This window comes from Cyrtonyx montezumae, unplaced genomic scaffold (genome assembly GCF_038088225.1).
Source record: "Cyrtonyx montezumae isolate F1298 unplaced genomic scaffold, pur_monq_1.0 scaffold_0, whole genome shotgun sequence".
NCBI classification, from domain to species: domain Eukaryota; kingdom Metazoa; phylum Chordata; class Aves; order Galliformes; family Odontophoridae; genus Cyrtonyx; species Cyrtonyx montezumae.
Genome location: NW_027071824.1, coordinates 25,532,261 through 25,549,003, shown reverse-complemented (window position 1 = coordinate 25,549,003; position 16,743 = coordinate 25,532,261). Strand labels below are relative to the sequence as shown.

Sequence of the window (16,743 nt, the reverse complement as noted above, 5' to 3'; positions counted from 1 at the left end):
CTGATCTGGGTTTGCAACACTCTCTGATCCCTATTTTTCATGGGGATGTATGTAGGACCCAAACTAAGTTCTCTTGCATGCTAATACAGACTTTACATGCCTTGCCATGTAGCAACTATTTTGGCTTCAGGCCTGGAATGGAGATATTCCCGTAGTCTGGGGTGGCTTGGGAAATTAATTCTCTACAAATCTGGGAATATGTAACATAATAAAAATACAAAATGATTTTCTGTCTTTTTAGTCTGCTTGTTTGATAGGCACAAAGAAACATACTGTTTTTAATCTCTGTATTCATTAATTCATTGAATGGAGAATTGGGGATTTGTGCCTTCAGATGTCTTTGCCCTTGATCCCATGTGTTTAATTTGAAACACCTTCCAACTGCAATCAATGATAATGAGCAACTCTCAAACTTTTCAGAAGGGAACAAAGACAACTATAGACAGAAAAAGGAGACAGTACCAAAGTTGTTAAAACTATGCTGCTTCTGTACTCATTTAAAAAAAAATAAAAGAAAAAAGGGGATGCTCATCACCTGGTACAGGTTTAAGATGTTCTGATCTGGAGTGGCTCTTTGAGTAGTCAGGCTCCCAGTGTCTTTCCCAGCCTGCATCAGTCACTTAGCCACAGGCATGGCTGTACTGTAGTACCCAAGCAGATTTTAAATGACCTGTCATTGGGAGTGCATGATGAAATAAACAGGGCAAAAAGCAGCACTGCTCTATTCTCACCGTAAATGGTTGTTATACATCATATATATGAAAAAAGTGTCATTTGAACCATTTCTAATGTGAGATTTTTTAGAACTCTATCAAAAGTGAGGCATAAAGTACAGAAAACAATTTATGGTGAGGATTCAGCACCTTCCTTCTACGTGTTATGTGTTCCATACCAGCCTCAGAGGAAAAAAACCACTGGTGTTTATGTGAAAAACAATACTATCAAAAAAAACCCAACAAAACCCCCCCCAGAACAATAACAACAACCACCAAGACCTCAAGGGAAAGGGACTGTATGCAGTGGTTAGGTTTTTTCCTTTGTTTTTCCTCTAGAGGATCCTAGAGCCTGCTATTAATCTAGCTTCCCCTCCCCTCCTGACTATACCTTTTATATCTGTTTTTTGACCAATCCTCATCACTTACTGTATTTATAAGAGATGCCAATAATTCACGTCTTGCCTGATTTGTGTTGTGTAGAAATGACAATTGAACGGTTCTAGTAGGTTGTTAACTGTCTGTATTTGTTTTCCTGTATGCTATTTAGAGTTTAACTAAAAAGATCTACATATGAAAATATTTTAGGGAGGGGCAAAGTATTTGTATATGCAGAATGCCTCAAGTATAGATTTTCTTGTTTTCCCAAGCATTTTCAGGCTATGAAAATATATGTTGATTGTTTTTCCAGGTTTACCTCTGTCAGTGCTGATAATGGCTTGTTTAAATGGGTTGAGCATAAATTTAGTAAGAAAACAATTCTCAAATTTGTAACTGTAGCTATACTGAGGCTGGAAATGCAATGAGAAAAGGACTGCATACCTTTAACCAAATTCTTGTAAGAGTAAAAACTGTTAATATCCTTTAGATATGCGTACCTATCTTTCTGAAATATTTCAATAAAAGACAGATTCATTACAAAGAAGCAATAGCTTCTGAAATAAAACTGTATTCTAGTAAGAACTTCTTTGGTGTGTAAAGGCACATTCTTTGTGGTATAGGTGTTTTTTTTCCCTCCCACTTGTAATATGGACATTTCTGAAAATGCAAACATCAGTGTTAACCAGACAAGCTTAAATTATATTTTAATTAAAATTCATTGGTTGCATTAGAGCACAGTTATTGTGCCTTAATGTGAGCATTCTTGATGCTAAATATTCACACTGTACTTCTTTGAGTACAAGCATTCTAGATGTGATCTGTGCAAAACCTGTATAGGTGAAAAATTGTGAAGTGGGCTAGGGAACAGAATATTGAGTAGAATAAGATTAGAAGTAGAGGTTAGTTTGATAGAATCCTATAATAATCTTTTCTTGGAAAAGGGTGAAAAGTATTCTATGATCACACAAGCAGTTTTGCTTTTTAGGAAATACTGTTTGTTGTTCCTTGTAGATATTTGAACTAAAGCCATTCTCAACTCAAGTGGCTGCAGTTCAGCTAATTTACAAGTGGATCTGTCCAGTTAGCAAATGTTGAGGTTTAGTTCTCAAATTCAGGTCATTCTAGTGACATAGTAGCAATCCTGTAAATTTGTACTGTGTAGGTTAATAGTGATTTTTAAATGCTGATGTTTTATAACTAAACTTTTTTTTATCCCCCCCCCCCCGTGTATAGGTAAAATCCATGATATTACGGGTTCAGAGGCTTCAGCAGAAAGCAATAGAAGCAGATGATTATGATAAAGGTGAGAGTTGCTCCTTCCTACCTCCCCCTGAATCATGCTGCTTCCTCTCGTTCTGCTCCTTCCCCATTTAATTTTATTTTATATTTGTTACACTGCTGTGGTTAGATATGGAAGATGAGTTCAATGAACTCTACTGTTCATTCTGTAATGTGGCAGGAAACAAATTAAAGAGAGAAGTAGGTCAGCAGCAGGTAGCAACAGTTTTTATTTTCTTGAGCCACATCACCATGTGGGAAGGTTGAAATGCGAATATCCACCATCTGGATCAGCTGTTTTGAAGCAGCATGACTTTAAAAAATACAGAAATGAATTAAAGCTTTGAAAGGAGAAAGGACAGGCTCTGGCTGCTGACAGAGTGTGATTTGTTGCTTGCCACATTTAGTCATGACACTACAGCAGAGCTCTCACAGAAAAATGAGGTCAGTAGCTATAATAAAAGTGAATGATACTGTCCTGTGGGATTAACTTGATGTCCACTGAGTTGAATGAAAACCACCTAAAGAATGGCGATGATACAGCTGGGGTCGAGTATCTATATTTGAATAGTGCTTTTCTCTTCAAATGGATTGGCACTTCTGATAAGCTGTATGTGTTAATAATTAGAGCATCTATTAACATCTCAGGTTTCTTATTATTTCCTGGTATGGTAATCAGTGTTCAGATAATCATATTTTGACAGTCTTGAAGTTTTACTCTAGATTAAATTCTTCCCAATAGATTTGTCTTTGTTTGGAAAGTGCTGCAAGTGTCCCAGTAAGCTGCACTGATAATTCAGAGAACACAGGTGGGAAAATATAGTCTTACCCTCCTTCCCTATACTTTTCCTAATTTTTTGGGAGTGGAGATCAGACCAACTTGCAGCTTTCCTATCAAAACAAATGTTTCAAGCTGTGCATTTTCATCACAGGATTTGAAGAATGTGAGAGTGAGGGAAAAGAATCAAGGCAACTTGAATGTGTTTTATCAGTGTCTGTGGAACTGACTGGTGGTTCTGTTGGCCTCTCAGAGCCTTGTTTGCATAGAAAAGTCTGCTACTCTCACAAGTCAATCTTCAAGTGTGGTGTTTCCCTTTAGCTATGCCATCAGCTGAGCATATTGTAGACATTCATTGTTTTAATCTCTGTCAAACGGAATAGATATTATTGATAAGTGTTTTACCCGTGGTATGCTTACTACTCTTTTGATTGAGTTCCTGGTAGGAGACTTTCTGACAGCTGTGTACTAAGTGCATGTAGTTCCCCCAGATTTTTAGCTGGAATTCACTGGATGCTCATCTACTTTGATTAAAAAGCAAACAAAAAACATAACAGACTTCAGATCTGCATGTGAAGTCCTGTAGTTGTAGACCACATAGAAAAATGACTTATCTACCCTTGCCCAGAAAATTCTTAGGTGATCTTCCCAGTTGCTAGTCTGGTCTATTCAAAACAGGACCACATTTCTGTCATCTCCAATTTTGTCAATGACCCTTTCCAGTTTCCACCCTGGTTCTCACACAGGTAGCAGGGAGGCCAGCTCACAGCCTTCTATTCATTCCCCTCAGGAAAATGTTCTAGATGGAAACTGATCTCATCAGATGCTATAAGCACAGCTTACGCAGAACAAAAGCTGGATCAGGAGAGAGAGGATAGAGAGATAGAGAGGAGCCTCTGAATGGCTCATATGGGCAGAAAGCTTTTATGTTATGTGGCTAGGTACTGAGGCACCTGAAAGATTTTGTTTTGGGCTCCTGCAACTCTGAAAATTGAAGTTTCTTCTTAACACAAGTGTTCCTGGAAAATGCCATGTTCCTGTATAATATGTGACTGTATCCTTAATTTTCTCCTCAGTTTTTGAGTCCTTGACCTACTTTCTCTCTTACTGGTCTTTGTTCTTCTTCTGATAGAACTATCAGCCATTTTTGTTTGTGAAACTACTACTCGTTGTTATCCCAAAATCTAAACTGACTTCCTGAGTTTTTTTATTTTGTGAAGCATAGGCTAATTATCTCCATGGAAAGATGTATATGGAAATGTCATTGTGCTGCGAGAAAAATTGGAGCTGTAACCCATTCTTCCTCTTCCTGAACTTTCCACCTTTGAATTCAGAACTAAAGAGCCCCTGCTCTTGGAAGAGTACAGAGTTTTGCATGGTGTAAAGTGTACTTTGAAAGCTTATTACAGAGTGTATAGATTGGCCCCGTACCAATTTGTTCAGCTGAAATCTGTAATTAGCCTTCTTTAAAGGGATTTTATTGCCAAATACTACTATCAGGAAATGAAATAGCTAAATGTGCACTGTGAATGGAAATGTGTTATCAGAGAGCAGGAGATACTGTTACAGTGTTTGTGGAGGTTTGAAGACATTCTTACAACTAATTAAAAAAAATACTGTCCCTGTAATTAAGAGATTTTGAATGTAGAGTGAGTTCTGCTCTCACTAGAGGACTGTTTTGAATCATGGTATTGCTGCATGCAGTGGTAGCCCAGGTTTGGCGGATCTGGGAATGCTTCAGAGGAAGGAGGGGGATGCTCTGAATAGCCTGCTGTGAAATGCTGTGTATGTGGAAGAGGTGAGAAGAGGAAAAGAGAGGACATGAAGAAGAGACACAGGTAGCTGTACCCTCAAATTGGAAAATAAAATGTCAAGAAGTTATCACTTGCACTGTGCTGTTGTTTCAGTGGTTGTGGAGCTTGTATAGCTTTAGTAGTAGGTGAAAATTCAGTACATTTTCTGACATCAGCTCTTTAAAAGCCATCCAGTTTTGCAGGAAGAGAGCTTTGTACAGCAGTTCAACAGGATGGAGATCTGTTATGCTTAGAGGAGCCAGAACTGTTTTTTGCTCTCTGTTCCTGCAAATGTAGCGTCTTGAAGTCAAATATCGGAATGATGTCAATGCCTTCCTGCTCTCCAGAGCTTTGTGAAAGTTGCCATAGTTTCTAGTAAATCTTGAATCTTAAGAGCAGGTAAAATGGTGCCCCTACAGAGCGGGAGAAGCATTACGCTGTTTTTTTCCCTTATGGCACAAGACACTGAAAAGACTCAGAAATAACAGGAAGTTTCTCCCTCTACAAAGCCATAAACAAATACCTTGTTGCAAACTAGGCAGGAGTAAGGATGCATTTTTTTTTCCCCTTTGCAGAAACGCAGAATAGATGCTAGCAATAGTTTTAGGTACGTGTTAATGAATTATTGCTTATTTCTTGAAGATGAGATGAACATTTTTTTAAGGGCTTTTTGGAGCCACAACTCTCTGTTTTCTGTGGGAGCCAAGAGTGCTTGTATAAATGCTGCAAGCCTCAGTTTCTTTCCCTCAAGCTTAGGAGGAGCATGGCAGAGATGCCATTGCCACTTCTTGTTTGTGTTCTGTGCCTTCCTGAAGCCTTGCCATGGTTAGAGGGTTTAATCAGTCATTCAAATGAGTGCAGTTTGCACCCTGAGAGTACCAGAGGCTCAGCTGGGGCAAAGCCTGCTCTCCTGTCCCATGTCTGTTCTCCTCTGCTGGAGGTCACCAAATGAGGAGTGGGGCTGTGAGACCTGCAGGATGTTACTAAGCCCCTCTCTTCCTGCTCAGCAACAGTATGTTGCTTCAAACGCACATATTTCTTGCCTGTGTCAAATATGTATATGAAGAGATGAACCTCATCCTCGATCTTCAGATAATTTTAAATTAAAAAAAAAAAAAACATTAGTGTATTTCTTGTTTTATTGCTTGTTCTAGTGCCTCTGGGTTAGAAAATATCTGGAAGTAGCTTAGCTGCTTCTGTATTTACTTGTGGTCTCCTCTTGATGGCCACATTACCGTATATTTTCCAAGCAGGTACTATACCATGGGAACATGATAACAGTATTTTGTTTTGTGTAGCATGTAGTAAATCTCAGTCTGTTCTCCAAGGATCACTTGGAATGTTGTCATAGCTCATTATTTGTGATGGAACTTGGCAACTATAAGGTTAAACACTGCTGAATGGAGGAGAGAAATAAGTATATTTTTGTGTCTGTTAGAGCTGTGTTTGCAATAGAAACAAATGTATTTTGTTCAGTACATATCTATTGCCCAAACATTTTGAAGCCTTTTTCCTTTTCTTTCCAGTGGTTTTTCAGCTTCCCAAATTTGTATGGTACAGGTGGCAAAGGTATTGGTGATAAAGTGTCAGAATTGAGACTAGCTGCTGAACTACAATATTGGCTTGCATGCCCTGGTGTTACTTCAGATATTAGTTTATGCAGAATTATTATGTTTTCAGTTTTAGGTTGGTCTTTCCAAATTTTTCATTGTGGTTTCAAGTGGAAAAGTATTATTTTAGTTAAAAGCTATGATTAAAAATAAAACTTAAACATTTAAATCAATCTGATTTTCAAGCAGATGAGCTGCTTTTTTCTTTTTTTTTTTTTTTTTAGCAAAAAAGAAAAAATAACAAAACTATTTGTAGGTGATACTTCACTGTACTTGAAATAAATTGATTTCTTGACGAGTTGTCCCTAATACGACAGATAAATGAATGCAAGTTAGCTTAGTAAGAATCATGGAGTGGCTTTTGTTGGAGGGACCTTAAAGACTATCTAATCCCACCCTCTGCTGTGGGCAGGGCAGCCACCCACCAAATCAGGCTGTCCTTGGATGCCTCCTATAGTTAGGATAACATGCACCTCCAGAAGCAGAATCCTTTAACTTAGCTGTATATTGAGAAAACTGTGAACTGTGAGGCTACTGATGAGGTAAAAGGTGGTGGACACATTTTTAATATAAATCTTACTGAAGCAAAGCTTTTAAGGGGGTGGGGAGAAGACCTCAAGCAAATTATCAGAACCAAATCTTCTCTGTGTGAACTTGTTTACCTCATCTTTCTCTGAAAAATTTGCATAACCTTCAAAAAGATTTTAGGTGGTTATGGAAAACAGGTTCTTGTGTGAATTATAAATTAGACCTGATTTTCTATACGATGGAATAGACAGTGAAAATCTCACAACTTTTCCATCTTGTCTGATTTTTTCTGTTTAAGGCACCAGTCTGAAATAGTGATTTTTTTTTTTTAAGAAAAAAAACTCTATCCATTTATTATTTGGTGCTCCTTTTTTCATATCACAGAGTTGAAAAAGGAATTGATCTGTTTACAATTTAAAGATGTGAAACTCCTTATCATGCTGACAGGCAGCAGAAAAAACCTGGCTTTTTATTTTTATATTTAGTGGTCATTACTACACGTGTAGCATATGCATGGTCAGCAACTTCTGGAATCACCTCTTGTTCTGGCTCTGTTGCTTAGTGTCTGCCGTGCCAGACTGCCTCCCTGAGGCAGAATAGGAACTTGCTTTTGGTCAGTTCATGCGCACACATAGGAAATGCACCCACGTTTTCTGCATCTTTAATCCCTTAGTCAATATTGAAGAATAATTTACTTTAGTAGCGTAATGTCTGCGGCTTAAATATGTTTTTTTAGGAAGCAGTAGTATTTTATGGGTTTCTACTATGCTCTCTTTTAATTTTGGCCAGCGTGAAGAAGTTCAGCTACGTTTTGGGCTTCTGGAAGCTATGTGAGAACAAGAAAATTGCTGAAGCTTTGGCATACCATGTGCTTGGAAGCTCTCACCACTCCCAGCCATCTGCTGTCTAAAACTGACACCACAGGCTACCCCTCCTCTGATAGCAGGACTCTTTCTCAGTCCATGATGCAGCCAAGCTGTTCCCAGACAGCCTGGCTCATCTTTTACAAACAAACAAGCAACAAAGAAATCAGAACAAAATAAGCAGTTCTGAGTAATTCAATAGAGTACTTGCTGAATTGCAGTTTGAGGCATGGAATTCTGATGGGTGCAACTCATGAGAAGTGTTGATATGCTATCTGGACAGTACCCACTGACTGAGTGACATGGCTCTCTTGCTACCCAGCCCATCTGCTTACTTTTCACTAGCAAAAACATGCAGCTTTAAAAAAAATAAAATATACATATATATATATATTCAGGACAGATTTACCTTTCCTTTCCCTCTTTAGAAATATTAACTTCAAATAAGAAAGTTGTCATCCATTTGCAGTGTGACCTCCAGAGGCTGTATGACTATTAATTCAACCAACAACAAGAAATTGATTTTTGCTGTTCTTGTCTTACACTTCAGGTATACAGTTTTTGAGGGAGTGGGGAACTGCCTTCTATTTTCAATTACTGCCTGCTTTATAGATGACTGAATGTGGACAGAAACTGCTAGGTGGCATGGTAGCACAACTTCCATGTAATTGGGGGTTAAAAAAATGCTGAATGGCTGTAGCTGCAACTTGAAAGCAAATATGAAAGACCTTCAGTGCCAGTCCTCTGTGTGGAGCTGATAACACTCCTTGCTGATTTCTGGGTGATAACTGGCTGAATTCATTAATAAGACGTTTTTATTGGAGACTTATGCAGGCTTTCCGTTGCTTGTCAAATTCATCTGCAAAGTGGGATTGCCTTGAGTCAATTAACTCCTCCTTTTTCCTGAGGTTTCCATTTGGTCCCTCCCCTCTCATATGCTCAGACCAATTTACTGTTCTTGGGAATACTCATAGCTGGGTGGGTGTGTCTGAGCTCCAGGGTACTTGTTTGAGCTACTTTTGTGTGTGACTTATCGGATGTCCCTTATCTGTAGTTTATGGAAGGTTAGAGATGGTTAAAGCAGTAAAAAGTGTTGTTCTTTGGACATCTTAAGTTTTTTTTTTTTTAATAATGATAGGAGATAGTGATAAGCACCAATGGCAAGGTAAAGACAGGAAATTTCTAATTCCTATTGCTCTTGTGCAATAGCAAGCTTTGCAGAAAATGTAGGAGTCTGAAGACTACCAGTGGGAGTGTACAAATGAGCCCCATGTGTTTTGATTTTTAAGCTTCTACTGCTGAACCATCCTATCAGTCTAGTGTTAGTCAGAATTTCGACTTGATTTTGATCTTTTTTGAGGGAGTTGTGAAGTGATTGGAACATCTCCATTCCCATTGGGATTTTTATGGCATTTACAATTAAATGAATTTAATGAGTTGGATTTATTTAATCAATAGCAAATTTGAACAAAAAGCAAAACAAGGTGCTATCAGTATAACTCAGATATGATGTTGGGACCACGTAGAAATAAAGATGTATAGCCTTTGTAGGTGTTAATTTATGTACTCCTCTGGCATTCCCAAGTGCTTCCACATCCCTACAAGTGATAGCCCATAGGAGAAGTAAGCCCTGGGGAAAGGGCTTTAACTGTTGGATGAGTAGAAGCCATCATAGGGTTCATTCAGCTTCTTAAGGAAGTGTCAGTGGTAGTAAAGAACAAGACCAGCTTGGTTTGAATATGCTATGACACTGTACAAAGCACCTGTTGTGTTGCACCAAAACATTGGTAATGGTGGTGTAGAATAGAGCACCTGTAATAAAAGTCTGAAGAAAAAGACCTGGTTATAAATAGGCAAGTCTCTACAGTTTCTTTTTCTCCCATGATGTGCTGAGATATATCTATGCTATCCTAATGTCCAACTCTAAAACCTTAACCTTGTATCAGGAGCAGCTGAGTACGCATCTAGAATTAATAAATTATCTAAACTACAAGTGATCTTATTTCCAAACTCTGCCTCTACCTGAACAAGCTTTTGAAAGGTGTGTTGCAAGTACTGACTGCTGCGTCCTGAAATGCTTGGTGTGCATTAAGTGAAAGCTCATTGGAGGCAAAGGCTTGAATTTGACATGCATAGCAATATGATTTTAATACCTATTAAGCAGTCTTGAATTAATGTAATATTTTGAACTAGATCTAATATTTCAGCTGTGCTAACTATGTGGGAAGTTTTTCTTTGTTTTTTTTTTTTTTCTCCTGTGTTGTGAGGCAGTCAGGTAAGATCAGTCTATGACTGTAGCTGCAGGTGTTGACTGAGTTAAACTGCTTTCTCAGAGTGGTGTTTTGCAGGGCCATTGTGACCTTCTGGACAAGGTGTGTCACTAGGGAAATATCTTCAGGTATCTAATCATAACCTGGCAAACTATTGGACTCTAGGAGGACTCAGCTTTAGGAAGGGCTTCTGAATTCACCAGTTGCCCTAGCTGTCCACTTAGCAGGGCAAGCCTTGTGCAACTGATTTCACAGTGTTGCTGGATAGGGAGTATTATTGTGATTTATGTGGGAATAAAGCAGTTCTAGCTTCACATTACAAAATGGTAGGCTCTGTGACTACTGTTGAAATTTTAGGGTGAAAATATGAGAACTGCTTCTCTAAAAACTATCAACATACTATGTTGCAGTAAGTTTTAAGTGGGGTTGCAAGTAGATGATCTTTAAGGTCCCTTCTAAACTAAGCCATTCTATGATAAGGAACAGCTTCCATGTGTGCAATGACTGAGTAGGCTGGGACAGCACATGAGTAGTTAAACGTGGATGGAAATGAACTGTATGTGACCTTTTCTGGTACAAGAACCAAGGGGCATAAGATGATCCAGGTTCCAGATAAAACAAAGAAAACCATTATAAATGACAGTTATCTATTGAATGAAGACCTCATTATAGCATATTTTGGATGCAGAATGACTGCAGGGAGGAATGGGCTAAGCAAACAAAAAAAAAAAAAAAACAAAAAAAACATGCTCAGGAAACTCTTGGGGAAATTCTTCAGAATTAATACATTTTAACTTTGAAAAAAAATAAAATACTATTCTTTTAAGATATTTTCTTTTAGGCTTCTGAATGTCTTCTGAAGTTAAAGATGAATGAGTTGACAGCACGTGTTGCTGTGAGTTTTTCCTTTTTTCTTCTGATTATAAAGGTGAATGTCAACTGTGCAGTCTCATCAGCAATATGGCAACTTGTAGAATTGTATGTGTTTTTGATACAAAATTGTGGCTTTTGAAAATGGTATATTAATAGGGTTATGCCAATTTCTTAAACTCTGCTTTTTCATTTTTTGGACTAATTTTTTTTACTCACGAGACATTTCATAATTTAAAAGAAGTGTGTGTGATGCAAGACAAAACCAAAAAACTTGTAAGTAAATTTATCTAATGTTATCAAATGTAATTGAAAAAAATATCATGTAGCTTTTATATAGGGAATGTTAAATTATTTCACTACCCCAAAACAACAACAAAAAGCTATCTTTAAAAAAAAAAAAGCCTCAGTTAAATTCTTGAAAAATTGCAAGGCACCCTTCTGTAACTGTGTACAAACATACTGTTATCTACTGAAGATACATTCCCAAATGTTATGTTATGTACAAAACTTTTTTTTCCTGAAAAATGTTAGTGTAATGAGGAGCTTGTGAGAATACAGGATAAATTTACAGGAATGGTGTAGATGATATAGCAGACACACAGAAAGAGGATCATCAGCTGGAGGAGAGGCTTATGTTCTGGAATGGATTGCTGTTCTGAGGTGATTGCCTCAGCAGTGAGACTGAATGCCCAGCCGTTTTAACAAGAGTACTTACAGTAGAAGACTTGTATAGGGTCTTCAATCCCAGGTGTAGCAACTGCAAGCTTTAGGAATGGTTTTTTAAGCTGGAAAGATTGTTTCTTTCAGCTGACCTTGCTGATGTTTCCACTTTGTGTCTCTGTCTTTCACATAATCATGTATTTAACTGCTGTGAATTTGTATTGTGTGTATTCAAGTCCCTGTGTGTTTCCTTCTCTGTCACTTCAGTTCTTATGGGGAGCAAATTTTGTTGCCCATTCACTACAGCAACTTCATTTGTGGTAGTGGAACAGGACATTAAATGACTGCTGTTAGAATAATCATAAGAGGCAGTTAGGATCCTGCTGTACACAAAGAAACGTAATACAAAGAAACCAAATGACCTTGCAAGTCATTGGTCTGTCTACTTACTGGCTCCAGTCCTGCCTTGAGTAGGTTGAACATACATTGTCTGGACCTGGCATTAAGCAAATCTGAGGTTGATTTGAGAATTGAGGCCCTTCTTAGAAAAGAAAGGAGAGGACCTAAGTTAGATCCACAGCTTTGTAGGCGTGCCTGTGCTGAAAGAGATGGCAGGATTTGAGTATTTTGTGGGATTATGGGAAGAGAAGGCAAATGCCATAGCCCGGATTTAGCAGTGTGTTAAATGTGTGGGTTGAGTATAGTCCTAATTATAGCCAAGCACCAGGTGAAAGCAGCATCTTATTTCCATCCTTTAATGGTGTCTAAATCATAGCATATTCCACGTAGGCCTCAGAAAGAGAAGGAATGGAGCTGAGTGTTAAGAAATTATCAGCATGGTTGAATTTTTGGGAAGCACAAAAGAGGAGTTCTGAGAGCTTTAAGACCACAATGAATTGGATGTATGGAAATTGGAAAGTGAATTCCTATTTGTTAGAGCTCAAAGATCTGAGGATCTGTTTCTATTTAAAAAGAAAAAAGCATTCAAATAATTTGGATTTTGCCAAAAGGGGTTTGTTTTTTTCTCTCTTTGTTTTGACCATTGCCTGCTCAGTCTCAAGGGTACAGGTGACTGCCAGTGCTGTCAAATGCTCCAGTGTTAGTGGAATGACTTTTGGCTGCACTGCACTGGGCTCTTTTCAGACTGATTCCTTAGTGACAGTAAGAACTTTCTCAGCACAGTCATTTGAAACTGTGATTTTTTTAATGATGACCATATAGGAATTCAGTGAGCGAAGGTCCCTGCTGCATACCATAATGCAGTGGACAGCCTACTACTGGGGTTTGTTGCTGAAAGTCTTTCTCTGTCAAATACCATTCAAGGGAACTCAATCTGAGCAAGAGTCAAGCTGGTGAAGTGGAAGCAGGAATCTCAGTAGCACATTAATAATTTTTTTGAGGTCTTTTTTTTTTAATGTTAAAGAAAGTAGTTCTGAATATTTAAGGGTGCTATGCTTATCCTGACCTTCTCCCAGTGCCTGTAAGCCATTAGGCCAAATGCCATGTTTTGTTATCCAGGGGGCAGCAGATTCTCTGTGACCTGCAATTTAAAGAGAAAAGAAAAAAAAAAAAACAGACCTCAGTGTGCAACAGTAATTAAAAGCAATATGAAATAATATCTGTAAACTCAGCACCCAAATTCATAACTAAGTGCAGCAATGTAAGTTTGAAATATTTTAATTTGATCTTTTGTTGCTGGAAAAAGTATTTCTGGGCAAGAGTTGTGCATCAGTGGAAACTGCCTATATCACTCCAGCCTAAGGCAGGCTTCAACAGTTGTTTGTGCTCGTGCCATCTGTGTTTGCCTCTCAGGACCAAGGACGAGGAGGCTCAAGAGTTTAAAATATATAAATATCTGACAGGAACAAATAGTATTTGTTTCCCGCTGCCATGCTATCTGTGCTATTACCAGACTTAGTTTTTTTCTTTCATGATAAGGAGGACAGAGTTTCACATTCTTGTGTCATGTATGTGCTGTTCTGCTCTTTGGTTGAACATGTTATTGCATGCAAGAGATGTTTCTCTCTTCCTTCTTGCTTTCAAAATATTTACACTTGTGTATAGGTGTTGTACTGACTAGTCTGTTCAGTCTGAACTTTTTTTGGGCAGCCTTGTGTGCTCAACAAAGCTATTTCATGCTATTCTCTCAGGATAAAAGAAGGAAAAAAAGCACTTTCCTTTTAAATTGAGTAACAAGAAGGTAAGACTGCAGGTCTCTGAACAGCTCTCTAATGACTCCCCAGTGTAAGCAGGCAAGAGTTATTTATAAGCAGACCAAGTAGCAAAGCAGTTGAGCTGTATTTGACTCTTCCTTCTCTTGTGGAATTCTTACTTGTTGAATGCAAGTGGAAAATATTGTTTGTGACAAAAAATGTGCTTTTGCTTGTAGAGGTATCAAGAAGATGCTGTTTATGCTCAGGGGAGGAGGAAAGTGAATCCAGTTCCTATCCAAGTCAGAGCTCAGTTATTTGATGGCTACAGGAGATGTTGTTTGTGTAATGGCTAGGGTTGTCTGTGGAGGATTCACAACCTGCTGGACAAGTATCCCCTGGGTTACAGCTTAAAGGAAGTAAACTCTGACCTCAACAAGCCTGCGCAAGAGTTTTTTACTTCCATGTATGTTCCTGTAGAGACTGCTCTATTAGTGATGTCAGGCCTTGTTTCCTTGCTTCCCTTGAGTGTAAACAACAGCATCATGTCTTTTTTGGAGTTAGACTTGTCTGCCTTACATGCTGTGCCTGCTTTAATTTGTCTACGTGCTCTTTCTTCATTGCTTTAATTTTGTAGAGTATAATTGCTTAACAGAAACTTGCTTGTGAAGAGCCTCTAATTATTCTTCAGAGTGAATGCTGTTAAGAGGAACTAATGAAGAACTGAAATGGTTGTCTACAAAATCAATTTTTATTTCAGAAGTTAGAAGGATTGGAAAATTAGTTCCTCTAAGAAGCTTGTTCTCTTTGCTCCTACAAACTTTTCTTTCCCAAAGATACACCCTTTACTATATTTATGTTAGAAAAGTGTGAGCTTTTAGAGTTCTGCTCCAGAGTTCTCTGCATGTGCTACTGGCATTTTGTGATTCTAAGTTATTTCTTTCTATTGCAGGTATGTCAGGTTGGTGGCTCATGTACTTGTCCCACTGCTGCAGCAGGGAGCCTAGATCTAGTAGAATTCTTAAGAAAATGTGTTTATTTATTTTCTTTTTTTCAGATATCTCTCCGTACTTCCCTTCATGTAAGACAGAGTCCTGTGGGATTTGTATATTTCTGTCTAGCAATGTCTGATCTAAAGTGTTATGTGGACATTTGGTGGTTCAGATTTGTACAGTTGATGCCTACTAGTTTTAAGGCACATCTTTATTCTCATGCTTTAAGATCTCAATTTCTTTCCCCTCATCATTACAAAGATATACTGTATGTCCACCTAAATTTACCAAAATATTTTTAACCTTCAAAATATTTCTGTCATTTAACTCAACAGTGCATGCTGTTTTAAATTATTTCCTTTATGCACCTAAAAGAAATATTGGTAAATATTATTTGTGGTGCACATATATATATATATTCTATGTGGTACACGTATAAATATATATATATATTTTTTAAATACCTTGGGAAAGATAAAGCATTTGTACAGCCCTGGTGGGCAATCAAAAAGGCTACCTATGCCAGAGTATACTGCATAACCTTTAATCAGTTCCTTTCTGTCTCTAGATTATTTGTGTGGGCAGTGCTTTTGCTGTGTATGTCTTTTCCCATAGGTATTTGTGTGGCTGCTTCCTCCCTCATTGCTTGGTAACTTCCAAGCATAGGCAGTTGCTTGCTAGTGAAATGGGTATGTATCACCACCATGAGAAAGGGAACATTAATTTCCAGGGTAAACCCAGTGGGAAATACGTATCAGTCGGAACAGCTGTTCACATATTAATTTTCTCTTCTTGGCTTTTGTATGTGTTTGTTCAGAAATATATTACCTAGGACTCCACTCTGGTGAAGGACTAGCAAGTCGTTCCCTCTTTACTGTCTTGGCTTTGATGGGTGAGTTGACCAGGTTCATAGGTTCATAAGGTTGGAAAGGACCTACAAGATCATCTAGTCCAACCATCCTCCTATCACTATCCCTACACACTGAACTACTAAATCAAATCCCTTAGCACCTCATCTAAACGCTTCTTGAACAGCGCTAGGGATGGTGCCTCAACCACCTCCCTAGGCAGGCCATTCCAGTGCCTGACCACTCTTTCAGAAAAAAAAATGTTTCCTTAGGTCTAATCTAAATCTTCTTACTGTGTCATTCAGCCCTAACAGATACTCTTAAAATTTTTCAGTCTTTTGGGCATGGGAACTGTGCTTGAAAAAGAGTACAATCTGAATGTATAGGATGCTATGATGAACTTTTGTGTCTGGAAGGCAAGAAACTTGCATTCCTACTCTGATGTCATTTTCTCTAACAGCCTTGTCTTATGACATTAGGATCTCCCCTAGCAGTAACTTTTCCCTGTACTTTAGGAACATGCTTGGCAAGTGCCTTTCATTTCCTACTCTGAGTTCTTGCATCATCTTCTGGGCCCTTGGTATGCATTCATTCAGCCAGCAGTTTCTTTTAGCCTGCACTACTGCTGTCTCCTGCTGTGTGGGGATTAGATTTGCTTCTCAGCTGGTAACTGTGGTCATCTGAAGATGGTAGTTGATTGCTGCTGCAGTGAACTTCACTGACAGCAGCTGTCCTCGGAGCTGCAGAGCTGATACAAAAAGTCAGTATGTCTCCCAGTAATCTGAAATCAAGGCATGGGCACTGCGACAAGATTTATGTTCCTTCTCCTCCACACAGTGAGTTAATTTTCACTAGGTTGGAAGGCTATTGACCTTTTTACTACCAGATAATGTTCTTCTGCCTTCCGTTATGTTTGCCAAAGCACCCCAGGAACTTGAGGAACAATCATGCTGGAGGCCAAACCACTGTGCTCTTTGATGCTGGAGGGAACTTCACGTGGCATATC

The 16,743-nt window shown here is 38.5% G+C and overlaps 2 protein-coding genes across 2 annotated transcripts in view; both read left to right on the top strand.

The window, feature by feature from the left end:
• DISC1 (DISC1 scaffold protein) overlaps positions 1-16,743 on the top strand; it is a 188,504-nt gene that overhangs the window by 19,782 nt on the left and 151,979 nt on the right. The window contains exon 3 of the mRNA XM_065730393.1: positions 2,328-2,397. Within this exon, the coding sequence (XP_065586465.1) occupies positions 2,328-2,397 (70 nt within the window). The remainder of the gene's footprint in view (positions 1-2,327; positions 2,398-16,743) is intronic.
• The window catches only part of SPRTN (SprT-like N-terminal domain), a 181,358-nt gene that overhangs the window by 130,492 nt on the left and 34,123 nt on the right, over positions 1-16,743 (top strand). The gene's annotated exons all lie outside the window — the stretch shown is intronic.